This window comes from Apodemus sylvaticus, chromosome 5, assembly GCF_947179515.1.
Source record: "Apodemus sylvaticus chromosome 5, mApoSyl1.1, whole genome shotgun sequence".
Taxonomy (NCBI): Eukaryota; Metazoa; Chordata; class Mammalia; order Rodentia; family Muridae; genus Apodemus; species Apodemus sylvaticus.
Genome location: NC_067476.1, coordinates 130430845 through 130457030, shown reverse-complemented (window position 1 = coordinate 130457030; position 26186 = coordinate 130430845). Strand labels below are relative to the sequence as shown.

General features: G+C 50.5%; 1 protein-coding gene across 2 annotated transcripts; it reads left to right on the top strand.

The window, feature by feature from the left end:
* Window positions 1-17969: 17969 nt before the first annotated feature.
* Window positions 17970-25890, top strand: Nkx2-2 (NK2 homeobox 2). Of its 2 annotated transcripts, XM_052181508.1 has the most exons (3): window positions 17970-18228; window positions 19167-19478; window positions 25790-25890. In XM_052181508.1, exons 1-3 carry the CDS (start codon window positions 17970-17972, stop codon window positions 25888-25890), a joined length of 672 nt encoding a protein of 223 aa, XP_052037468.1. The 2 variants fall into 2 exon arrangements, with proteins under 2 accessions (XP_052037468.1, XP_052037467.1); XM_052181507.1 differs by lacking the exon at window positions 25790-25890 and having other exon boundaries at window positions 19167-19729.
* Window positions 25891-26186: the final 296 nt, after the last annotated feature.

Here is a 26186-nt window from a genome sequence, read left to right as displayed (position 1 = left end):
GGAAAAGAGGAAGGGGCTGTGTCCCCACAGTCCCCTTCCAGGGCACACTGCGATGGCCTGAAGACCTCTCCGTAGGTCCCGCCTCTTTTCTTCTATCTCATTTGATCTTCTTGTTCTTGTTATTTTGCTCAGCACATAGGATGAGTTTTGTTGTAAAATTTATATATATATCATTACATTCTGTTCTTATTGTTCTGCTCTTCCCTAACCACCCCACCTCTCCCCATCTCCTCAGTCCCCTTCTCCCTCCCAAGCAATCCCCCTGCTTTCATGACACACATATTCCATATCCACCCACTCTTGTTCCTCACATCTCCCTTCAAATGTTTTCTTCCCCTCATGAAGCTTCACGTTTAACTTTCAGGAGGTAGGCAACAGAAGTCAGCATCAGATGTCTTCACATATGAGAAAAAATATGTGATTTTTTCTCTCTTTCTGAACTTGGCTTATTTGATTGACATGATTTCTAGTTCCTTTGCAAAAGTCAAAACTTCACTCATCTCTACAAATGAATGAAGGTCTCTTGTGTACATACAGCACACTGTCTTTACCCATCCAGCTCTTGTTAGGACTCTAGGCTGCAGTCCATTGTTTTGCTACTATGACTAGTAAGCTCTAAGCATATTTTATAAGTGTCTCTGTGGTATACTGATGTCAAATACTTAGGGTACATTGCAGGAGTGTGCTTCCTATTAGTATTAGTTTTTTGAGTAACCACCATATCTCATAGTGCAAATCCCATTACCTAAAAGATCCACTTCTCAATGGTGCCACTAAAGGGAACAAATCTCCAACACCTGAACATTTGGGGATAATGAAGATCCAAAACAGGTCAAGCACGGTTATGCACATCTGTAATCCCAGCACTTGAGGAGCTGAGATAAGAAGACGGTGAATTCAAGAATATCCTAGACTACATAATAAGATGCTGTCTCAAAAAGACAAACTTTAAAAAAAAATTAAATCAAAAAGAAAATCCAAATCAAATGGTTCTCAATCTGTGGGACATAACCTCTTTGGAAGTCATAATTTTGTGGTTGAGGGTTACCACAACATAAGATATTAAAGTGTCACGGCATTTGGAAAGTTGAGACTCACTGATCCAAACAGTAAAATTATGTAGCTAGGGTTTCCGTTGCTGAGGAGAGACACCATGACCAAGGCAACTCTTATAAAGGACAACATTTAATTGAGGTTGACCTACAGGTTCAAAGGTTCAGTCCATTATCATCATGACAGGACATCATGACAGGACATCAATGTCCAGGCAGACACCAGTGTTGGAGAAGGAGCCAAGACTTCTACATCTTGATTTGAAGGCAGCCAGGAAGAAGACTGTCTTCAGAAATCTAGGAGGAGGGTCTCAAAGTCCACCTTCACAGTGATACATTTCTTCCAACAAGGCCACACCTTCTCCAACAAGGCCACACTTCCTAATAGTGCCATTCCCTGAGCCAAGCATATTCAACCCACCATCATTCTTTCTATTCAAATTCTTTCATCCACTTAAAAGTTGTAGCTTTCTAAGTGCATATGAAATACTGCACTGCCAAATCCAAAGCCTTTACACTCAGAGGCCAGCACTGACACTGGACTAAACATGGAATTCGCTCTGTGGGCCCTCCATGATCTTTAACATTCTCATCCCATCCAAAGCACTGATCGTTGGGATGCAACCTTATTTGGAGATGTTTACAGAGCTTAACAAGTAGACAGGTGGTCCCTGGGATATCACCAAATTGAGTATGACAGGTATCTTCCCTCTTAAAAGCAGAAGGGCTAGGTTGAAGTTGAAGTTTAGTGCTAGAGCACCTGGCTAGCATGTTCAGGCACTGGATTTGATCATCAGCACTGAGTGATCTCCATCCACAGGATCTGGGGATGGAGACATTGAAGATATGAACAAGTGGAGGAGACACGGGGAGAACACAGTCATCTCAAAGCTAAGGATGGGATCCTCAAGCAGACTTTTCCTTCCTCACATTCAGAAGGAATCAGCCTGCTACCATGTGGGTTCGGGGCTTTGGCCTTCAGATTATAAATGATTGTTTAAACCACTCAGTTTATGGTACGTACTACTCAGTTCTAGCAAACTCATACACCAAGTAAACACAGGGCCTAAGTAAAAATAATTTCCGAAGCTGGTGACTAGGTTTTTTTTTTTTTCAAGAAACAAAACAAAAGACACTGTAGTTCCTCTATGACAGTCCAAATGACCTATTTCTTCTTATGCAAAGTCCTTACCATACAAGCACCTCATATATGATGTCAGTAGTGTGGCTCAGTGGTAGATCAGGTACATGGTTGCTGTACCAACACCCAAAGGAAAAACAGTCCAAATAATTTAAACTCTTAAACTCCACAAGATTTACAAATTCTCTGATGATCTTTAAATTGGCAAGAGACAGGAGTGGCAGAAGAAACCTCGCCAAGCCCTTTATCAAATTCACCTCCATGATTTCCCATTGAAATTGAAAACTGTCAAAGAATCACTGAGATTTACGATGAGGGTCCCCCCCCAACAGCAGCATCAGCACCAGCTACAACTTGACAACCATGATCTAGATGACAATTTTGTGATTGGTCCCAAATGCAATTTTTTTTCTTCCTCTGATGCTATAATTGCTCAGACCTTATCATTTCCTTTATTGTGATATCAGCTATGATATTCCTCACACACACACATACACACACACACATCAAAAAAAATCACTCAAAGAGCTAAACTCACTAGGGTCAGATAAATATAACTTCACCAAGAAAACCCTAAATGGTTCAAAAACTAACTTTTAATTCAGCCAACGGATTGCCCATCTCCTATAGGGAGCTTTCTGGATGAAGTACAATGAAGTTTAATTTCCTACCTTCATCCTACCTCTTGCCCCTAACACATAAAAGGATCAGGGACTGTAAATAGATGATTATTAGAGGAAATACCAATTGCACTTCATCTCTGTGACTCTCTGTATTTTAATTCCACTGATACAAGGTTGGCCAGATGCCTTCTAAGGAAACCTAGGCTGCTTCTTTCTCTCTGATATGCAAATGCCAAGCAATATGCCTTCCTTTGATAAAGTCTCCCTTGGTGGGACCCTTCCCAGGCCCCGCCCACCCCCACCTTCCCTCACCCCACTGCATTGTCTATGATGCATGATTTGAGGAAGGTAAACAATGAACCTGTGGGCAACTATGCTGTTATAAGAAACTACACCCAACCCCTAGACTACCCTGAGCCTGGAACACATAACTTTGAGACTCAGGCCCACTCCTGCCCTGTGACTTCTCTAGTAGAGAACTATGCCATCCAGACAAAAACTTCTAACCAGAAACAAAGAATAAGACTGGTTATTAGGGGGCTAGAGAGATGGCTCGATGGTTAAGAGCACTGACTGCTCTTCCGGAGGTCCTGAGTTCAAATCCCAGCAGCCACATGGTGGCTCACAACCATCTGTAATGAGATCTAAGGCCCTCTTCTGGGGCGTCTCCAAAGATGGCTACAGTGTGCTTACATATAATAAATAAATAAATCTTTAAAAAGACTGGTCTTTAATATGGAAATATTAAATATGCAATATACCCAGGGCTGGGGGGTGTTGCTCAGAGATAGAACATTGATAAGCATGCTCCTGGTTTTCAGTTGCAGTAATCCTGTAAGCCAGAGGTGCGGAAAATGGTGTGATCGCCCATTTTAAAGATCACACCTTCTACTCTATGTATCTTTTTACTAGAAAACAATAATGTGTCGCATGGAACAGGACTTTCTTTAGTCCTGAACGCTAGCTGACAGTTGAGACAGTGTCCCTCACTGCTGTCAAAGAATGGATTGAAGAAAAAGAAAACTACAGGAGACAACAAAACAAAAAGAAACAGGAGATGACCAGGCGGGATGGTGCACTACTACAACCCCGGCACGGCACGCAGGAGACGGAAGCCTGTGGAATTCTGGAAGCTTGAGGGCACTCTGGTCTAGAAAGTGAATTCCAGGATAGCCAGGGCTGTTACACACAGAAACCCTGTCTCAAATGAGAGAGAGAGAGAGAGAGAGAGAGAGAGAGAGAGAGAGAGAGAGAGAGAGAGAGAGAGAGAGAGAGAGAGAGAGAGACGCTTAGCATGGTGACACAGACTGAGATCACAGCATAAAGGAGGCTGAGCAGTAGTCCAAGGTCAGCCTGGGCTGCATAGGGAAAGGTAAAGAAACAGGAATGGAACAGAAAAGCAGACATCCTGAGAGATGCTGAAAATCAAGGTGGAAGCAGCTTGCTGCTTATAAAGCATCCACCCAGAAACAAAGACCACTGGACCAACAGCGTGGAGTCACCCATTCACTTAAATGAATTAATTACTCAGCGATCACTAACTCACATGGGTTGACCATGTGGAGCGTGCCTGTATTCATGCTGTAGAACTGACGCTCAGCATATGGCTGTACAGGGGTAGGATAGCAAGAAAAATACAAGAAAATCAGTCTGACAAGGCCAGAGTATAGGGTGGTCTACCAGTGCCCTGGGTCCTCCAAAGTCAATGGCAAGGGGAGAGGAGAAGAAAAGTGGGTGGCAAACAAAGAATTCAATGCATTTAAAAAGAAAAAAGGCATTAGCAAAGCTTTCAGGGCTGGTATACAGCTCAAATCTACTCTATAGCCTAGGATCACAAGGTCCTATGGCCCATACCTAGTGCCAAGTAAAAACAAAAACAATACAGGGACCAAATGTAGTTCTGTGTTAGATGTAGTAGATGATTCAATACCCAACACCAGTAAAAGCTCCAATACAGTGCACAACCCTGGAAGGAGTCCAAGATCTGAAAAAAAAAAAAAAAAAAAAAAAAAAAAAAAAAAAAAAAAAACGAGGCTGTTATAAAAATAGATTTTGTTTTCAGTAAAATTTAAGCACTGTAAATAAGGAGTGAATATCAGACAGTATTATGGCATTGATACTGTTGATGTTCTGAAGTATAGTACTGCTACTGTCACTCTCTTGAAGAAGATCCGTTCTTGGAAAATACATGCTGCTGTATCCAGTGGAGAATGTATCAGGACGCCTGAAATCTTAATGCTGAATAGTTCTGCAAAGATAAGGTGCATTTAGGATAATAAGTGTATAAGGCAAAACGTTAATAGAGGTTGACTCCAGGACAGGGGGAATAGATGGGTATGCATCCTGCTAGACTTTCAACTTCCTCTGTTCTTGAAAGCATTTGGAGTTAAGTGGACCAGTGGGCGTTGAGGCAAGAGGATGATAACTCCGGGACCATCCTGGGCCACATTGCGAAATGTTGTTTCAAAAATAGTCAGAATAAAGGTAGGAAGGTGGAAACTATGCTCAGAATTTCTTGGTCCACCCAGCTTCGTTTCCATGCCTCCTGTCTTCTTACCCAGATGAAGAAAAGAGATGTTGGCCTTTCGGGCATCTTCGTTGAGACAAAGCGCACAGTCTATCTGGGTTGTGTGTACAGTTTCAGTCAGCTGTGATATGACTGCAGCATTGTGCACCCATTACCAAAGTCCATTTTGGGAATTTTTCGTCACAATCACAAATCTCCCTACCCTGCAGATTTGCTCCCGTTAGAGCTCACCACTAACCTAGCTCCATTTCCAAATGCACTGGAGTTTTACCTTTTGAAGACTTGGCACACGCTGCCAACTCTTTCACAAAACAGCCCATTCTGTGCTGCCTTTGCTTCCTATGGTTCTCTGCAGGAAATAAGGGAGGACTGGGACCATGCTTGACCTCCAGAGCCTAGGAGCCTCCCAAGGAATGACTTCTGCCTTCTGCTTCCAAACTCTGCTAAGAGATCTGTGGGAGGAAAAGTAGGTATGCCCTCAAAAACAGACAATTGTGCAGCTAAAGTGTGATGGTGTGATTCCAATAGGAGGCTCAAGTCCACCCTGAGCTACAAGGGACAGACTATGTCTCAAGAAGAAACAAAACCCACAGATCCAGCCAGCCAGCCAGCCAAATAGTAAAACCATGGTTCTCTCAGTAAGAAATGTTGCTTTTCCCAGACACTGAGTTGCTACATGGCCAGTCTCACTAAGGAAGAGTGCTTTGTGTGAGCAACATGAATGCTGTCCAAAGAGGCTCTCGTGGAGGTGAGATCTGAGAGAGACTCTTGAGGTAGGCCAGTGGGCACCCAGTTACCACAGGAGTCAGAAGGTACAACAGATGTACCTGCAAGAGTCAAGGATGCACAACTGGTGAGTGTTTACCTGTAAATTCTGGGAGCTGCTCCCTCCCAGAGAAGAGCCATCGGAGGTCTCAGAACTGATACTTTAGGGAACTTTGTAGGAAAGAACTTCTCTAGCACAAAAATTCTGTGAAGTCCAAGTCCTTGAATCAGACAGGAACATTTCCAAAATAATAACAGCATTGGAAAGTTTGGAACTTGGCCAGGTGGTGGTGGTCCATGCTTTTAATCTCAGCACTTGGGAGGCAGAGGCAGAGGCAGGAGGTTTTCTACAAATCGGAGGCCAACCTGATCTACAGAGTGAGTTCTGGGATGGCCATGGCTACACAGAGAAGCGGTCTCTGAGATGTGAGGGTGGGATGGGGGAGGGGATGGGAATTTGGTGTATACTGTGTAGTCCTGGAGTGTTTAGTGAGGCAGGGTTTTGCAGTGGGTTTCTGAAGAAGCACAGGGATGCAACAAGCAGCTGCGGTTCATCTGCGGTTCGCCCCTCACTGAGTCCTCTTTGTAGCGAATTCTTATTAACAATTATATGGGTGACGCTTTGGTGCATTTGCTGTTTCTAAGTGGGGTTTGCCACTGTGGGGATGAGATGAAGCCTGCCTAGTAAACTTGGTGTGTCCTGTCTCTCAGGCTGACTTCTTCACTGAGTGCAACAAAGGCCAAGCTTCTAAGTTGCCCTGTACATCTCAGAACACAGCCTCGAAGACTTCTGTGATGCCAGTGGGAGAGTCTTCTCACGGCGAGCACCCCTCGGCACAAGGCTCCTACTGTAAAGGCTGCCATCAGTTCCTTTTGTTTACTGTTGGATGTGCAGCAGGAAGCTCACCCAAAGAAACAATGCAACACAAACTCTTGAAGGTGGTGAAAAACAAAAGATTCCATATTTCAGTTTTTAAACTTAAGGAATGACTTCAAATCCAAGGAGACTGACTACATCTCCGTGGTACAGTGCTGGCCTAGTTTGTGTAAAATCTGGATTAAACCCTCAGAAATTTTTTTTAATTAATCACAGTATTAATGTTCTAACCTCAACCATCTCTGAAGGTCCATTTAGAATTTTCTATAGTAACTAGAGATTTCGGGATACTCAAACCAAGGCCCGAGGGTGTTATCCACGTTTGTGTCCAGGTGGGTTTCCTAGCTCCCTTGTGACCTGTTGAATGCCACCCCATCCACATATTCATTCTTTCTTTCCCTCCCACTTCCTTCCAATAGCATCATTTCCCACCCTTAAGAGCCACCTAAGGACAGTTATCCAGGAAACACAATGGCAGGGTACCTTGTAATAGGGAAGTCAGATGTTTATGTTTTTCCCTGCAGTAGGGTAACATTTCTCTTCTCTTATTTTCTGTGGCCAGGAGGAAGATGCCATTCAGGGAACCCCAGGTGTTTTGAAGATGAGAAGAAAGGTAGGAGGCCCGGCTCAGTGCTTATTAACCACAGAGAGAGCTGGGTTCACTTCAAGAAAGAATCAAATAATGGCCAGGAGAGACGATGACTCTTAATGAATTCATGTGAGGGAAGTGTGGGTTTGGGGACATGCAGTCTGCAAACTGCCTTCTGAAGGAGAAAAGCAAAACAACTGTTTTCTATTATGGTCCAATAGTACAATTTATCCTTGCCTTTCCTGGAGCACAGGAGGCTGCCTGGGTTCCACATCAGGCCAGGCTTCCTAGGAGGGCCTTCGCTGCCTTCACTTTAAATACAGCCTGCACTCCAGACTCTGCAGTTCATGCAGAAGGAGAAGTCTCAGTTCCCTCTCCAGGTGAGCTGCCTCCTTCTTGGCTTCCTGTCCTGATTCCTGCCCCCCAATCAATTTCCCCCTAGAGAGTCTGGTACCCTTACACTTATTCCACCTAGGTGAGAGAGAGGGGGGAGAGAGAGAGAGAGAGAGAGAGAGAGAGAGAGAGAGAGAGAGAGTCCTGGATTAGACCCTAGGCCTCATGGACTTTCTGGAAGAAAACAAAAAACAAAAAACAAAAAAACAGCCTCCCATACTTGAGGGAGGGGGAGGGGGACAAGAGAGAGGAAACAGAAGGGGGGTCTGAAGAGGGGTGGGGCCTGAGGTTGACTAATCCCGCACAGGTGGCACCTTGGCAGGAATACTTCCTGGGCTGCAGAGAGCTGAACACCTTTCCCGGGAAGACTCACACCCCTCAATCTGGGCTGGGTAGTGCACCAAGGGGAGGAGACTGGAGCTGAGGGCCAGAGGTCTGTGACCTCCTACGAAGTGCTATCTGCCTTGGACTCGCGTATCTAGAGTAAATGCGCTTTCACACATAAATAACGTGCCACATCTGGCCCTTTGGTTTTATGGCGTCTTAGCGACCAAGCAATTTATAGATGGCGACCTTGTTAACCAGCAGCCAGGGCTCGCCAGGAGCTACCGCGTGCCGGGCACTGATGGGCACAGAGGAGGGGGCGAGTGCAAGGAAGGACTATGGGCCCGGGTCTCCAGCTCAGAGGGACGCCACGGAGAAATCCCACCTCGATTGGGGGGAGAAGGGGCCACGGCAGGATGGAAGGTGGAAACCCCCTCCCTCTCAAGCCGGCCATGTGGCAGCTGAAAGAGCCATCGAAGCCCAAGTGTGTTTGCGCTCATACCCAATTTATTACCGCTGAACATATGGCCAATATTTTGACTCACGTCAGTCGGGCTAGAAAAACAAACAGAGCGCTGCGCGGGGGAGCTGCCCCTCCGCTGAGGCTGCAGCGGCCGCGGGGCCCGAGAGCGGGAGACTGAGCGCGGCTGGAGTCACAGCCCGAAGCTGGGAGGAGGGCGCTCGCCCGCAGCGCCACAACCCGGGCTCCCCGGAGGCAGGCAGGAGTACCCGAGGCCGGGAACAGCGAGCTAGCAAAGGCGGGACCGCGCCGCCGCACTCCAGGTGAGCCTCCTGCTCGTGCATGTCCTGCATACATGCACGCATGCATGCCCCCGGGGCGCTGGCAGCCGAGGTCTATCGGCAAACGGGCTGCAGAAGAAGCCGGGAGCCCAGAGTCCCTCTCACTACCAGGACACACTGTCTGTTCTCCTGGGGTTGACCAGCGCTGGGGTCGGTCTTTGCTACCGCCCGGACCCGACCACATCCCGGGCAGGGACCCCGCTATGCCTCGAGGACCAAGCCTTTGAACAACTCGGCGACCCACTCGTCCTTCTTTGGACTAGAGACGTGGCTCTGCCCCAGAGTCACGGACTCGGGAAGCAGCAGGTGGGCAGATCCTCCAAGGGCTTGACTGGTCACCAAGGGGATGGGGGCCTCGGGAAGGGACAGCCTCCTCCCTACCCTCCCGGTCGCATTTGTAGTTGAGAAAAAGTTTTACCTGCAACAGACTCCAGGTGTGCCCGCAGCCGCACCTGACAGCACGTGGGGCTGCCTTGGGGGCTGGGAGTAGCTGGGCCGATGCGGGAGTGCCCCCAGCTTTGTGGGCAGGAGTGGCGCCCACAGCCACCCCCGCCCACGTCCAGCCTGGCTGACCCTCGAGCCCCGCCCGGGAGGCCTGCTGTAGGGGGAAGGGCGCAGCGGGAGGGGGCGTCCCGGTAGGTGGAGGACTAGATAAAGGCGGGTGTTGAAACGCCGCGGAGCTGTCCCTGCAGCGAGGGGAGTGGGAGGCGGAGCGGGCGCGTCCAGCGCCTCGCCAGCCTCCTCCCCACCCCCGGGTCTCTGCGACTTAGCTGGCTGCAGTAAGGAAGGACGCGCCGCGGCCCCCACCTTTGAGGGGTGAGTCTCCCCGTGTGCGCCGCTGGTGACTCACGATTCAGCTTGGTAAGCAGAGGCCAGAATCCCAAGGAATTTGGAGATGGCGCCTAATGAGAAAGGAAGGTTCCTTCTGGGGCGGAACTGGCACGCGAGTGGCTTCGGGAGCCTTAAGGAGCTGGAGGGTGAGCGGCGGGAATCAGAGTCAAGGATCCACAGGGCTGGGGGCTGGAGCCATAGATTGTGATCGCCCCGGGAGGCGACGAAAACCTGCTGCTTGAAACATTAGTGTCTCCTGGGCCTCACCGGGCTCTGGACACTTCTCATTTGTGACAGTAGAGATCGCCAGAGGATCAGAAATGAACCTTGGTGGGGCCTGTTAAAGTCAGGGTGTCTTCTGGAAGACCCCTCCACTGATCCTATCACGCCCTCCCCTCCCCAGCAGGCAGACTCACAAAACAGGCCTTTCTACGCCTCTCAGCTCCTTCTCCACTTTGGTGGCACTCGGAATGGAGAGGGCACGTTGCTTCCTGGAAAACCTTTGGTTCCAGATTAGATGGATAAGACAGAGACTCAGACGTCCCGGTTCTGTGCTCGGTGCGGGAGGCCCCCGCGGGTGTGTGTCTGTCTGTCTTTGCCTGCACTTAGCTCCGACTGAGAGCGTGCCTTCCTCTCGCACGGGTGACTGCGTTGCCCATCAGCCCGCCTGGTCTGGCTTGAAGTGCTGAATGCTAACGGGTTATGAGAAGCAGCTTGGCTCCCAAAGTCTGTGGTAATGATTGTGTCACGTGTCAAGGAGTAAATTCAGATTAGAAAGTGCTTTCTGCGCCTTGCTTCCCTGAGAAACCCGAATCTCCCGCATTGGAATCGCCTTTATCAAGGGAAGGTCGGGCTTGGCTGGAAGAACGTTCCTGAAGGCAACAGTGATGACGCGTAATCTCATTGTGCCATATTTAATCATTAGAGCTGTGCTAACGAATAAAGGAAAGGGGTTCGCCCGCGGGGACGTGTCGTTTGGTTTCCCAATAAGCGATGATAATGGGTTGGCTGGAACAAGGCTCCTTTTGCCCGAGGGGGGCTTAAAGCTACGTTTTTAAAGAAAATATTGGAGGGAGGCCCGTTCCATTTTGTAGTCTGCCCGCAGCCACATTTCGTGTTCAATTTAACATCCATGAAAGTTAAACGGCTTTTCTCGCCTCTTAGTTTATTGGATGCATTTTCAAAGATCTCATTAAAGTGCATTTATCAAAGTCCTAACATATACCCTCGGGGTCTTATGCCCACACAATGAGGCTGATTAATACAAGAAATCCCAATTTCTATGACAATGTACATCTTAGGGAAATACTCCCTTTGGTGGGGGCAGATAATTGGTAAGGTGTTGTATATTTTGCCTCAAAAAATAAAGGGGGAGCTGCGTCTCTTAGCTATCTTTCTCCTGCACCCACATTTACCTGCTTGGGGGCCCCAGGCTGCACGTCTCATGACTAGGTCTTGATTCTTCACTGATTCTCTGCTACGGGAAGGGAGCTCAGCGTTTCCTACAACCGAATTGGAGCTCAGTTCCTGGGCTTGGAAAACTTATTAAGCCCACTTTCTTGATGACTTAGGGTTGTCTTTAGTACCCTCCATCTTTCCTTTCCTGCTGTTAAAGAATTAATGCCATGGTATGTGCCAAAGATAGACAAGAAGGGAGGGAGGGAGGGAGGAAGAGAGAAATGAAGGAAGGAAGAGAGGGAGGAAGGAAGGAAGGGAGGGAGGGAGGAAGGAAAGAAGGGAGGGAGGGAGGGAGGGAGGGAGGAAGGAGAGAGAGAGAGAGAGAGAGAGAGAGAGAGAGAGAGAGAGAGAGAGAAAAACTCACCTTAAGCTTTAACCCACAGTAGACTGTTTTCATTCTGCCAGCCCCCATGACTGACCTATGTGACTGGTGAGGTCAGGTTCTTCCCTGCTAGACGTCTGGCCTCCCAGGAGCGTCCAAGACATTCTATATCAGTGCCCTCACCCCAGGGGCTAAAGTACAAGCCAAGCAACTGAAGCTAGTGATGACTTTCCACAATCCACCCCCCCAACTTCATTTTCTGGGTTTGGAAGGGAGCTGGGTGGCACTCCTGGGCCACAGTGCTAGAATTCCTTTCACGTGGGAAGGGCAGAGCTGACACCCCGACCTCTTGCAGCTCCAGCTCTTACCAAACCTCCCTGAGGCCTGTTTTGGAGGATGCCTTAAAAAAAATAAATTTATAAAAAAGATGATCTCTATGACCACTGACAGGAATCAGGATGGGAGTCATTTTCCATGCCCCTCTATTTAGCGGGCAGACCACTCTCTGCCTCCAACCAGAGATAAAATAAACCTTTCTCCTCTGACAAAACCTTTGTGTGGGCGCTGTTAATCCTCCCAAGAACAGGAAGGTGCACCGCTTTGTTTCGGGAGTGAAAGAAGACAAACGCTTGCACCTTAGCACTAACCAGACAATAAACTAATCCACTTGAAGGTTGTTATCTGAGATGGGGTGTGCAGGGCCTGAGAGCTCAGCCACACACTCTACCAGCCAGGGTTGTTTTTTTTTTTTTTTTTTTTCAGCCCCTTTTATTTCAGAAAGAAAGAAAGAAAGAAAGAAAGAAAGAAAGAAAGAAAGAAAGAAAGAAAGAAAGAAAGAAAGAAAGAAAGAAAGAGAGAGAGAGAAAGGGAGAAAGAAAGAAAGAAGAAAGGGGGAAAGAAATCAAACAAATAGTGTTTCCACATAAAGGGAAAAGACCTTGTATTTTCATGGCTGGAAGAGCGTTGTAGATGTGCAGGACGAAGGGGTGGCGAGGATCACTGAAGCTTTGGGCTCTCCAAGGTCGCCTGCTCCCCACCCTCAGGCCCGCCCCCAGGACTTCCCCTGGAGAACGCACCTACCCAGCAAGCTTTCGCCAGCTGAGGGGGGGGGGTGGTCTCAAATATCCCAAGAGGCCAACCAAGCCCAGCCGCGACGAGGGAGGAGGGGTAGAACGCCACGCAAGGATGGCCTTTTCATCCGTAGGTCCACGGAGGCTCGTGCCAAATGGAGGAACGTGCCAAAGCGTCTTTGGACTTTCCCAAACTACCTTTCTTCCTTAACGCGTTTGCTGGAGTTCAGAACTCACCCCCTCCCCAACAGGGGGCGTAAAGCCACCAGCAGAAAGAAGAGAGGCTCTTAAAGCTGGTCGCAGGTAGGTGGGTGGCCCCTCGCTCCTGGGCGCAGAAAAGGGCACTCGTGTTTGAGCTACCTGGAAAGTAAACAGGTAAACACCGGTCGACTTAGAGGGCCACTTGTCCTGGAGTGGGGCCACTTAGCCTGTGTACATTCAGCCCCCCCTCTGGGCCTCCAGCGATTGTTCAGCTCCGGCAGCCGTGCTCTTCAGCCGCCTGAGCTGGTGCTTCAGTCGGTTCCAAGCTCAGTCATAGAAATCGGATGAGCCCTCACCCCCGACCCCTCTGCGCCCCCAAACACCTCAAGGAAGGTTCTTCTTGTAGCTTCCGGGGCGGGGGGAGGGGGGAGCTTCCTCCTGTCGCCCGCTGGTAACTCACTGCGCCTCTTCTAAGGGTTGGGAGACTGAAAGCCTGAAGATAAAGACCAAGGGGCTGCTGGGGCAGGCTCCAGATATCAGGGTGACCCAGGAGAAATGTGCGCTGTTCCACCAAAGATGCCAAACAGGTCTCCCTCTAGCCCAGGGTAGCTCCGTGTAGAACTTTAGTGCCCACTCCAACTCCCAAAGTTTGCAACACCAGGAGAAGGCCCATTAGAGCGAGACTGGGAGACTACTGCAACTGAGCCCAAACACAAACTTGGCGGCATTCAAAATGCTGTCTTCTCCTGGCCTCGAGACAGAGCCTGGAAAGAGCTTACTAAAGAATTCCGCGTGGACAAGACTAGCGCAGGCCCTCGCAGAGTTGAAACTGGTGCCAGCAGAGCAGGCATTCACATATCCTGAGTTGGCAGTATCAGGATGGAAGGACATTGATACCAGACTCTTCTAAGACAGAAGGGGCACGCGACTGGGTCTCTCATCCTGCTGCATGTGTAGGATTTTGCCACGAAGATGGTCCAAAGGCCTAGCTATGACTCTCTCTGGAAGATCTTTTGGGTATCCTTAGAATAACAACCGCTGGTTTAATTTGGTTAGAAATTCCTTTGCCTCTAACCCGCCCATTCTTTTGACCCCAAGCCTAGTCCGTGAAGTCTAGAGGACGCTGGATCTCTGTCTAGGCGGGAGATAGTCCCCTGCCTCCAGCTGTGCCCGTGCAAGCCTTCCCACGTCTGCCAGCTACCCCTGGGGGAATTGCATTTTATGATCTTCTTCTAACAAGCCGGGTTTCTCCCCCTCAATTACCAGCGTCCCAGCGGGTTTCCTGCGTCTTTTCAATTGCAAATGTTAACGCTTTGGAAGCAGATGAGGAAACCCCAGGGGCCACGAAAGGGTGGCAAACAGAACTCCCCTGGTCCCCTAGGAAAAGATCGAATGTGCGTGTCTTGCTTCGCAGCTGAAGGCAAGGCCTGAGTTTCTCTTGCCCTCGTAATTCAGCTGCCCAGTGTCCCCAGACCTTCAAAGCTGGTGTAAGAGGTGAGGGTGGAACCGACCATGAGCCAGGTGGCTTCCTGAGTCCACAGGGAAAGGGTCCTCAGGTGACCCCAAAAAAGAGCCTGGGGGCTGAGCTGCCTTATGGTCCGCTTTAGTTGAGACTCAACAGTAGGTGCCCAGAGACAGCCCTGGCCCCTGTGAACTTGTGCTGCCTCAGTGAACCGGGGCTGAGGGGTTCTGTCTCAAAGCACCCAAACAAGTACTCCCTCCCCACCATTCATTCCCAGGATTCCCTGAGGAAAACAAACAATTCTCTGGTGCACTTTGCTGGGAAGGGGGCATGGTCAATAGCTACTGATTACTTCTAAGAAGAAAGGCCCACTATTGCCTAGGAAAAGTCAGAGAGTAGGAAGGAGAGTAAGATTAGCAAAGAGTGCTAGGTAGGAAACATGGAAATAGGCGGGCTCTAGGTAACCCCCAGAGGAATACCCACGCCAAAGATTTAAAGGTGACTCAGACTGGTAACAAGCGACCCCTTTTCCACCCACTTCAACAATTGGCCTGGTCCAACCAAGCAGTCCTCTGGCCCCACATCCCACCCCCACAGAGGCTCTCCTGATCCTTAGAGAAGTCCCCTCCTCTAAAACGGAGAAGTAGGAAGAGGAACAAAGGGAGAATTTTTTTCCTTGCAATGCTTGAGTTGAGAAACTATTTTTCCCCAGTATTTATTTAGCCACCGAGTAACAATGGTGTAGCAAGCCCATCCTGGCCCTGGATCCAAATTGAGTCCGTCACCCCCCCCCCACTTCTGGAAAGCTAACTTTCCCCCTCCCACCCTGCCGGCAGGGAGCCCCAGCCTGAAAGGAGAGAGAGAGAGGCAACAGGCACTAAAGCTGAGAAAGAAGCTGGAAAAATAGAAGGGGGGGAAAGACACAGAAAGTAATGAGTTTGAGGAACACGTCTCAAACCAGATACTAATTCTTGCAGGGGAAAGGGAGGAAGAAAGGAGAAAAGAAAAGTGGGAGAAAGAGGAATGGGGAACGTCGACATGAAGGGGTTTCCTTAATATTGTGGACGGATTCAGAAATGAATGAAGAGATAGTCCATTGAAAAGGGTTGAATGCCATGACAACTAGGGACAACCTTAGATTTATTCCAAACAGTTAGGACACATTGAAAGAGAGCGTCAATCATGTATTATTTCGCCACTGAAATAAATGCAAAAACCGGGCCTGGACAAAGGCTTCCAACGGGAGCGGGACATTTGTCTACATTTCCCTCATTGTCCGCAGCTTAGCAATCGGTTTGTATTTGTGTTTGCCCGGGTCCGACCACCCAGGACGCGCCGACGTGGGGCTCGCTCCAACCTGGGCCATTGTCACCCACGTCACATACTGGAGGCGAGGCAGCGAGAGTTGGAGAAAGCCGCTGAGCAGCTCGGAGTGAGGCGCTGTCACAAGGCTCTAGAAACCCGGGGGTGGTGGGGGCCCCGCCGCGGCCCAGGCAGCTGTGCGCTTGGAGGACTCGGCGCCCGAGCGCTCTGCTTCGCCTGGACCGAGGCAACTCAAACAAGGACAGTTAGAGAGAAAAATGACAAGAACCAAGCCTGGTCTTCTCTGTCCCCACCCCCAGGCTAAGCCCACTCCAGGCGTTAAGTGGGGCGAACAAGTGGTACGTAGCAAACTTCCAGCCCCGTACCTCCGAAATTTAAGTCGGATAAAGGGTGTGTGAGGTTTCCTTCCTGTCTCAGAGAAGTTCAGTCCCCAGGTTTGAAAGAGGTTGTTGGAAAGTTCACACTAACCTAAAACCAGTGGTAAGCCTGGAGCAGGCCTTTCCAGCGCACTCCCCAAGAACAAAACGGGAGAAACTAAAACATTTGCACTAAAGAAGCAAACTCAAAGACAACGCAGCGACATCCGCTACCCCTTCGACTTCTTCTCCTCTTCGGCTTTCTGGGTCTTCACCCGGATCGGAGGCACACACACACACACACACACACACACAATACCAGCTCTCTTTCTTCCCGCCGCTCCACCTTTAGCTGAAGGTTGGAAGGGTAGAGGGCCTGAGAGGTTAGGATAATAAAAAAGGTAGCAGGGGACCCAGGCTCTTCCCTTCGCCAGCTGGAAATGAGCTAAGGCCAGAGGCGCTAGGGCGCAGGTCTGAACCCTGCCTCAGCTAGAGCGGCAGGCTTCCGCCCCTCCCTTCCCTAGACCGCCCGCAGAGCAGAAAGTGGAGGGCCAGTCTTCTTCCTCCGCTAGGAAACTGGGGGCTGGGGGGGGAGGGCTGTAAATGAGTCTTTAGCAAATAAAAGGCCGCTGGGGGGGGGGGGGTCCTCAGTGGTAGCTCTAGCATGTCCAAGCCTATTTCTCTCCTGGGTTTCCAGCTCTTCTGCGGTTAACTAGAATCAATTACTTGACTTGTCATTTCTAGTACTCATCCTTAAGCTTCAACCAAAATATTGACCTAGGAGGCTTACAGAAGTTGGGCTCTTGCCATTTGAACCGGATCTTGTTTAGGGAACCACCGGCGATGGGAAGGAGAGATTTCAGCGGGGCTCAGCCTTCACCCCCTCCCCCTTTTCCAAAAGCACCACAAATCGCTAATTTTCTGACTAGCTGGGGGGCTGGGGGGGGGACTTGTGCACGGGGCGTGGAGAGGTAGGAACCTGTGATTGTTAAGAAGGATTCTTTGCCCCCCCTCCTTTCTGTTTTGTTTTCTTTCTCACCCCAATCCCCCCTCCCTTAATATGCAATTTGTTAAAAACGGCTCTTTCAAGTGTGTGGACTCGCGAGCGACGCGGTGGTCCTTTGTATGTAAATACTGAGGGAGAAAAAAGCTCTCCCCATCTTTGCAATTAATTGACACGTTACACCTCTCATCTTGCTCTAGAGGGCTGTTGGCTGGGAGCGCAGAGCTCCCCAAAACCCACAATTTCACATCTGCAAATACTGTCTTCATCCACTTGACTCCCAAGACCCGCCCACACGTGGCCAACCTTTGCGGTTTTAATGTCTCTTCCCCCCTTTTTTTTCACCCCTCTCTCGCTCCCTCGATCCCCTCCCTCTTTTCCTCCCTCCCTCTTTCTCCCCTTCCCCCCTCCCCAGGTTCGTGAGTGGAGCCCAGCCTTATATGGACTGATCGCTCGGGCAATGGCCCATTTTTTCCTCGCCACCAGCCGCCACCGCGCGCCGAGCGGCCGCCGGAGCCGGAGCTGACGGCACCTTGGCACCTCTCCTGGAGTTACAAACTGAGGCCGCGCGGCTGGGCTGGGCGCGCAGGCCGCCAGTCACAGCCTGCATTTCTGCGCGCTTTCCGAGAAGAGAGAGGCTCCGGGTGGGCTTTATTATTTTTCCCTTTTCCCTTTTCCCACAGTGTCCCCTCATTTTAAAAAATAATTATCCCAATAATTAAAACCCATCCCCCATCCCTCCCCCCATTCCTTTCCTTAACCCCCCTCCCCCGCCCGCCGGGGCTGGGGAGAGCCACGAATTGACCAAGTGAAGCTACAACTTTGTGGCATAAATTGCGGGGTCCGGAACCATGTCGCTGACCAACACAAAGACGGGGTTTTCAGTCAAGGACATCTTGGACCTTCCGGACACTAACGATGAAGAAGGCTCGGTGGCCGAAGGGCCAGAGGAGGAGAGCGAAGGGCCGGAGCCCGCCAAGAGGGCCGGGCCGCTGGGGCAGGGCGCCCTGGACGCTGTGCAGAGCCTGCCCCTTAAGAGTCCTTTCTACGACAGCAGCGACAACCCCTACACTCGCTGGCTGGCCAGCACCGAGGGCCTCCAATACTCCCGTAAGTAGCGAAACTTGGCCGCAACGGCTGTAGCTGCCTCCATTGCAGAGGCAGTAACCCGGGTGGACGCTGGGAGTTTAGGGGAAGAAGCCATTTAATGTCCAAGTCCCACCCCGATCCCTCGATTTGGAAACATTCGCTTAGTTTGCTTTTTTCCCTCCTCGATAGATATCCCTCCCCAATCCCTGCAAAGTACTTAATGTCCTATATTTTCCACGGGAGAAATTAAAGCAAAGGACAAGAGAGACACTTTCTAAGAGCTGGTTAGAGATGTCAACCAGACTTATAGCTCTGGCCGGAGTACCCTGGACTCGGATGGCCCAGAGGAATTGGCTTTGCTCTCAGGAGCAACGGTCTCTGGTCAGCGTCCGGCTAGCAGTAGACGGTGGAGGAGGCTTTGGCTATTTAGTAGCTCATCCCTGCCCCTGCATGATTGCAAAAGAAAAGGAAAAAGAAAACTGTGTTGTGCGCGCGGCGGGGTGTGTGTGTGTGTGTGTGTGTGTGTGTGTCCGTCCAGAAAGCCCGAAAGCAAAAGCGAAAGCCCCCCAAACCTGCTTTACCCCGCCAAGCCCATCAATGCTGGGATTGTGAGGTTTTCCTTTTAAAAATCTGCCCACGTCTCTCCAGAGAGGAAACGGTTTAAGGGGGCCAGAGCCCTTAGCCCTCAATGACCGTCCACACTCCGCTTCGCACTAAATTCTCCTGAATAGTGGGAACCCCTAGAACCTTGTGCCTCAGAGCCCCCGCTGCGCAGACTCTCCTCCGAACCCTAGCAAACCCCGACGGCTTCCTCGGGAGGGAATTGCTGCTAAGGCAGCGGGGCTGGGCTGGTCCAGCGGTCCCAAGACCCACGGAAGATCCCTGGGACTCCGGGGGGCCCAGGTGGCACTTGGCCTCCAGGCGCCTGATGCGCTTCTCTCCCCCCCCCCCCAACCCAGTGCACGGGCTGGCGGCCAGCGCTCCCCCTCAAGACTCGAGCTCCAAGTCCCCAGAGCCCTCGGCTGACGAGTCACCGGACAATGACAAGGAGACCCAGGGCGGCGGGGGGGACGCAGGCAAGAAGCGGAAGCGCCGGGTTCTCTTCTCCAAAGCGCAGACCTACGAGCTGGAGCGGCGCTTCCGGCAGCAGCGGTACCTGTCTGCGCCCGAGCGCGAGCACCTGGCCAGCCTCATCCGTCTCACGCCCACGCAGGTCAAGATCTGGTTCCAGAACCATCGCTACAAGATGAAACGTGCCCGGGCCGAGAAAGGTATGGAGGTGACGCCTCTGCCCTCGCCGCGCCGCGTGGCAGTGCCGGTCTTGGTCAGGGACGGCAAACCGTGCCACGCGCTCAAAGCCCAGGACCTGGCAGCCGCCACCTTCCAGGCTGGCATCCCCTTTTCGGCCTACAGCGCGCAGTCGCTGCAGCACATGCAGTACAACGCCCAGTACAGCTCGGCCAGCACCCCCCAGTACCCGACAGCACACCCCCTGGTCCAGGCCCAGCAGTGGACTTGGTGAGCGCCGCCCCTCCAAGACTGGAGGCCTTAGGCCCTGGCCCCACCCCAGCGGCGCCGGTGGCGAGGAGGACTCGATCCTTACCACGGTTGTTATTATTATTATTATAATTATTATTATAGAGTCGAGTTGGACTCTCGCCTCAGTTGAGGAGGCACCGGGAGGTTGCCTGTGCCTCCTCGATGGCAGCAGATTCCATCATTTTCTCCTTTGAACTTTTGGAGAGGGTAGAACTCTAAGCCGTGTTTACAGAATGTTTGTGCAGCTTCGCTTCTTTGCCTCTCTCCCCCGAGGGGACCAAACCATCCCAAGGTTAACGTTGTCACTTGAAAAAAAGGAAAGGACCAGCCAGCCCCCCTCCCCGCCCCGCACTGCTTTCGTGAGTTTTGTAAACTATGTTTGTGTGAGTAGCGATATTGTCAGCCTTCTAAAGCAAGTGGAGAACACTTTAAAATATAGAGGATTTCTTTTTTTATAAGAAAATGCTAAATATTTATGGCCATGTACACGTTCTGACAACTGGTGGCAAATTTCGCTCTTCGTTGTAAATATCGCTAGTGATTGTTGCCAAATGACGTTCTGGATAGGCCTGTATCCCCGTCGGGCCTGACTCTTTGTCGTTTGTTTTCGGTGGGTTATGTTTGAGTTGCTTCGGCTTTTTTTTTTTAATTTTTTATTTTATTTTTAATTTGTTCAGTGCAAACATTTTTCAACTATGAAAAAGGAAAATATGTGTAGGGAAAGCACCCCCCGGACCCCCTTTTCCGTCTCCTGAGCACCGGAGCGTGGAACTCAGCAGTTCCACGTGGTTCCCCAAGAGCGCCGGGCGCTGAAAGCTTTCGATTTTTTTAAATAAGAATTTTAATAAAAATCCTGTGTTTAAAAACAAACAAACAAACAAGCACAAAAACAAGCCCAGTTCTTCAATTTGTTACTTTCTCTCCCTGCCGGGCGGGGGGTGGGGCGAGAATTGGGAATGATCAACCTTAAATCTGGAGTTTAGAGCCGGCTGTATTCTGAGCTAGTAGTGGCATTTCCTCTCCCAGCCCAGGGACCGCGGGGTTACCCAGACCGTGGAGGAGCGCACGGGATAGGCCTCACGCGGGCAGACCCGACAGAGTGTAGTGCAGGCCCAGAGCAGTTTGGCCTTCAGCCTGCTAGCCTTTGGCCCAAAGTCCTTGTTGGCCCTGACTCTCTGGGGCTTCTATGCGCTCTCTGAATTCCCCAACAGGGGGAGGGAAAGTGACTTTGGGTAAGGCCAAACAAGGAGAGCAAGAGTGGCTCCTTCAGCCTGAAAAGCTGTTGAAACCACTACACTCGATGGCTATCACTTTGTTACGTTTAATTTACCTCTGGCTAAGGGGATGGGGGGGGGGGGGTGTCTGAGGTTGAGTCTGATGGCTTTCTCTTTGCACCACTTTCTCAACATCTGCGTAACCGAGTTGAGGCCTAGTTGACCTCTTCAAGGCCTAAGCGCCGCCGGGAAGGGGTGGGAGAGCTAACATCAGCTAACATCAGGAGGCTTTGCCAGTCTATAGAAACTGGCTGGGTCCTGGGCGCAGAACCAGACGTTGCAGGTCCATCCTCTAAACTCTTCAGTCCCAGGAGCCAGGGAAGTAGAGCTACTGGTGATCTAGGCAATCCAGCCTTCTCACTACTGATGCCCCATCTTTTCCATCCCTCCGGCCTGGGACTGGAACCTGTGGAGCTAGATGGTCCTTGGTTTCTTGGTCGTGGCTCTGGTTAGAAAGTACAAGCTTGGAGGAGAGCGGAACTCCCGCCCCCAGAACAGGCCAGTGCGCACAGTCCACCACGGAGGTTGCAATCCTTCCTTCCTCTACTGAGAACGGAGCTTGTGGCTTGAGGCTGGAGCACACGGTCCTGCCGGCTAGCATCACAGGGGGCAAACACGCCTTTCTAATCTGTCTCACCGTGGCTTCGTGAGTCAGAGCCCAGCAATCTCTAAGATACTAGAAGGCTGGAAGTCAGTTTATTTGGATGTAGTGTTCGTGGTCCTCCAGAGCTCCCGCATTGAGGCTAGAAGGTAAGGAAGTAGCCGGCTGGGCATAAGAAGCCATTCCAGATCTCTCTCTCTCTCTCTCTCTCTCTCTCTCTCTCTCTCTCTCTCTCTCTCTCTCCCTCCCTCCCTCCCTCCCTCCCTCCCACCTACCCCTTCCAGTTGTTGATCAGATTTAATTCAATATCTAAAGCAAACATGATTATCCTTGTGACTAAATTGGGACAACACACCCAGGGACATGATTACACTGTATTCTGCCTTGTGCACACACACCCCATCACTGAGGGCAATGGGCGTCTTTCTAATACCCCCCTACAGGCCCTTTCCCATCAACTCTGGGAAGGGGACAGTTTTCCCTAAATACTGAAAAGTCTCCCTTTGTTCTATGCACAAGCTTGGAAACTGAGGGGTTTTGTTTTGCTGTTTGTAAAAGCCGGAGAATTCACTGCCTGTGTTTGCTGTGCAATACAAAAGGCAGATATCTGCCCAACCTGCACTGGAACCGACCACTCACTAGCCTATGTGCAACTTCTCTTAAGCCCAGGCTTCTGTGGTCGTTGGGATGTCCATTGGGCAGCTCAGGAAGGGTGAGCATTGAGTGTTCAGGGTCCGGGCTTTCTGCCACAAACAATCACAAGAGCTCTCAGACCGTCACGGAAGTGTTAACTCTTGCAGGTTTCCACTGCCTGGCAGGTTGAGGCCCACAAGCCTGAACTCTCAGTGTGTCCGCTCAGGAGTCCCTGGAGGTGGGCTGTGCGCCCGCCCTTCTCTGTCCTCAGGTCCCCAAGGAGTCAATAAAAGCGCCCGTGGAGCCCTGTGTGGCCCTAACCCTAGCGCCCTGGGAGCGCACCCCGCGCAGGGTCCGCTTCGGCAGTCTATCTTCGCCCAATCTACAGAGAGCCGCACAAAACCGCACAATGGGAAAGCTGGGAGCTGGAGATGTTAGAGGCGTGCATATTAAAAAGGGACAGAGAAAGGATCGCAGGGGACAGAGAGGGGAAGAGAGAAGCCCCCCCCAGCCCCCCACCCGCACCATTCAGCGCGCTTATCACGGGCAGTGAATCCCGGAGTCAGGCAGAAGTCTCCTTGGGGTTTTGTTGAGCCTGTCACTGGGTCCCTTTGTGATCCGCGGACTCCATGCTGGATTCCATATGGCCAGCTGGGCCGAGGGAGCGCGAGGAGGGACCCGCACAAAACCCAAATTGTGTCCGGCTTTCAAACCCTGTATTGTTGTCTGTGAAAGGAAGACGCATTAAAAATTCGTGCTATATCTATTGGGGAGGAGGATGGAGGAGGGGGAAAAAAGCCACCCTGTCTTTGATGGCTTCAGAGGGCACTTGCCCCGCCTAGGCCCCATGACACAGAGTCTCTCTCTCTCTCTCTCTCTCTCTCTCTCTCTCTCTCTCTCTCTCTCTCTCTCCACACACACACACACACACACACACACACACGCACGCACGCACGCACACAGGTTTGGGCCCCTGGTGCTCACTATATCTGAAATGACAGCTAGGCTCTGCTGGCAGGGTGCCCCAGGCTGAAGCCATTGGACAGGCCTGGGGTGCTCAGGAGTGAGTTGATACTCTGGCTTTTCCAGGGCTTCTAGGCTTCAGGATGTATGTAAACCATATATGTTCATGCACTCATGGACTGATGGCCAAAGGAACCTTCCACATAGTTCTGGAAAGGCCCAAGAGTATAAGGACCCAGGGGACTGCTCAGCCCAGCTAGACTGCAGCCACAGCCAGTCCCAGGGCATCTTGCACTAGGTAGAATCACTTGATTACCAAAGCTAGCTGGGGGTGGGGGGGGCACCCTTACTTGAACTACAGAGGTGTAGCCAGCTGGCATCTTAGTGCCATGGAAAACCCGTTCAGAACCTCATCCCACAGAGTTCTCACCCTTCACCTTAGGAGACTCTTTCCTTAATTCTCAATGTCTCCTGCAGAGAGCAATGCTTAGAAAGAACTCAGCCAGTGTGAGCCTTCTCTAAGCGGTCTGAGCTGGTTCTGAGTACAACCTCCAAGAACACCACCCATCTAAGCAACATATTTTCTAACCAAACAGTGTATTGACTGCTTTGTGGAAATAAAATAGAAGCTAGAGGTGTTTCTCTACAGAAAGTAGAACCATTATGAGCACCACTAAATTGATGAAAATGTCAAGTTACCTCAAATTCTGCCCCCTTTAGTGCTTTGAAATGCCATCATGTAGATAACTCCACAGAGCGAACACCCCTTTCTCAGTACTCCCCATTCCCGCCAGGGAAATAACTTATTTTTCTTACCTATTGACTGTTGGGCTTAGTTGAGACCTGGCATGGATTTCTCCAGCCTTTTCAAGAGCCTGGTCATTGAAAAGCTAATCCAATATTTGCTAAGAGTAAGAACATTTCTCAGACGTATTTATTAGGGCTCATCGTTTAGTGATCACTTGGACGGAAGACAAGGACCAGGGAAGAAAGATGAAGGCGCCCTGGACCCCTCCTGGGAGGGATGCTTTCCACTTCGAATTAGAAGCTGGGTGCAAACTTGTGGGATTGGAGTTCCCTTCCCAGTCTTAAGTGGCGTTGGATTATATCTTGTGTTGGGTGGTATTTCAGGAAATATGTACGTGTGGTTTCCCGAGAGGCCAGGCACAGCGACACTCTAAACCTCGTCGATATATCATCTTTTATCCAGGATCTGCAAATAAACCCTGATCCCCTCGGAGCATTATAGCTGCTGCTATCTCGCAAAAGGAAGCGATCTGAGTTTTATTGCTTTTACCAACACCCCAACACACACACACACACACATACACGCACACGCACGCACGCGCACACACACGCACGTAGTCTGGATTTTAAAAGCCTCTATTTTTTTTCCCTCCCAGGGCATCGTTATTAAAAGAGGCGAATAGGTCTCAGCGCCGCCATCAGAGCAAGTGCGGAAGAGCGGGCTTGCAAGCGAACGTTTCCAATGCTCAGCGAACCACGTGGGGTGGGAAAAACTAGAATTTTTCGTGTGTGGCCGCTAAGAGGCGCCCAAGCGCTTTTCTCTTTAAGAGACCAACCGAGTCCCCCTGTCCCTGCAGACACCCGGATGCAGTGATACTCCTATAGGCCTCCGTCTGCCTGCTACCACGGGCAATCAGGCTCAAAACTAGAGTTAGTGTCTGCCCATGGCAGCAACTGCTCTATTTACAGTGTGTCCGGGCGGCCTGACGTCCTCAGGGGACATCACCATTGGGCATCCTGCTTTTCCTGGGTTGTAGTCCTCCATTTCCACGCTCTTTGCCACCCCATAGACCTCAGCAAAGTGGTCCCGTGAACCAGGAGTGTGCTGATCCTTAGGAATTCACATTTGTAGTACTCAGGTGCCATCCCCAGATCCCGAACTGTCTCAGACATTTTAGATGACGGCAGGGGGAGGCAGCTTAGTAAGAGTGTACTGGATGGTGTCCAAGTTCTTGGAGCGTCCAGAGAAATTCTGACTTCGGTCCAATCTTTCCCCCTTTCGAGGGAGGTACTAGAAAGAAGAAATCATCTTTTGGCCAGAGTGTAATTTGGCCTCCAGATGCTTCTGTTCATCACTCAAATCCAAAAAGGCTCCTTGGTCAAAGCCTTTGCCTTGGCACCGCGTGCTTTACAGTAGCGAGGTTTTACCACCAGGGGGACAATTCTGTGTGGATGCTGGTGGGGTGGGGGAAGTAAAATGGGAGGCAGAAACACTCCATCCTCTAAACACCCAACTCTGTGCCAATACCTAAACCACACAGAGGCAGCGGTGTGCAGTGGGGAATCCAAAATGAAAGAGACACACGAGTCTGGATGCCTTCCATCTCTGCCCACAGCCTTTCCAAGAAGTTGGAGGTACAGCAGTAGACTGGGAGCCAAGAAGATTATATTCCCCAGCATCTCCTCAATCATTGAAAACCCCTGACCTCCCCTCAAACACTCAAACAAAACAAACACACCGAACGAACAAACAAACAAACAAACAAACATGAAATCAATCCACCTTGTAGCTCCAGGCACAGATCTTTTTACTCTCTTAAATCAGCATTTCAAAACCGACGGATGGATGCCAGGATCGAAGCTGCTGTGTCCAAAGTGTCCACAGGGTGGCGCGATTGGATAAGAAAAGACTTTCCGGTCGGGTGACTGACTCAGGCCTGGGAGCACAATTTGGCCATCTGTGATTTTGAGGGATGTCTGGGTAGAGTCCCTTTACAGTAGAACTGCAATGCCAAAGAAAGAATTACAATTCTTTGGCTTTGTGCTTGGCCCTTGAAGTGTGGTGAAGAGGCTGATGGCATCTAGCCGTTTTCTTTCGTCTGCCTTGTGGACATCAAAGGTCTCTTACTGCCTGCACCACAATCAAGGCATATATTTCCACCTCTCCAGAATGTTTCCTGAGCCAGGAAAATGTAATTTATTCTAATAAAAAAATAACCTGA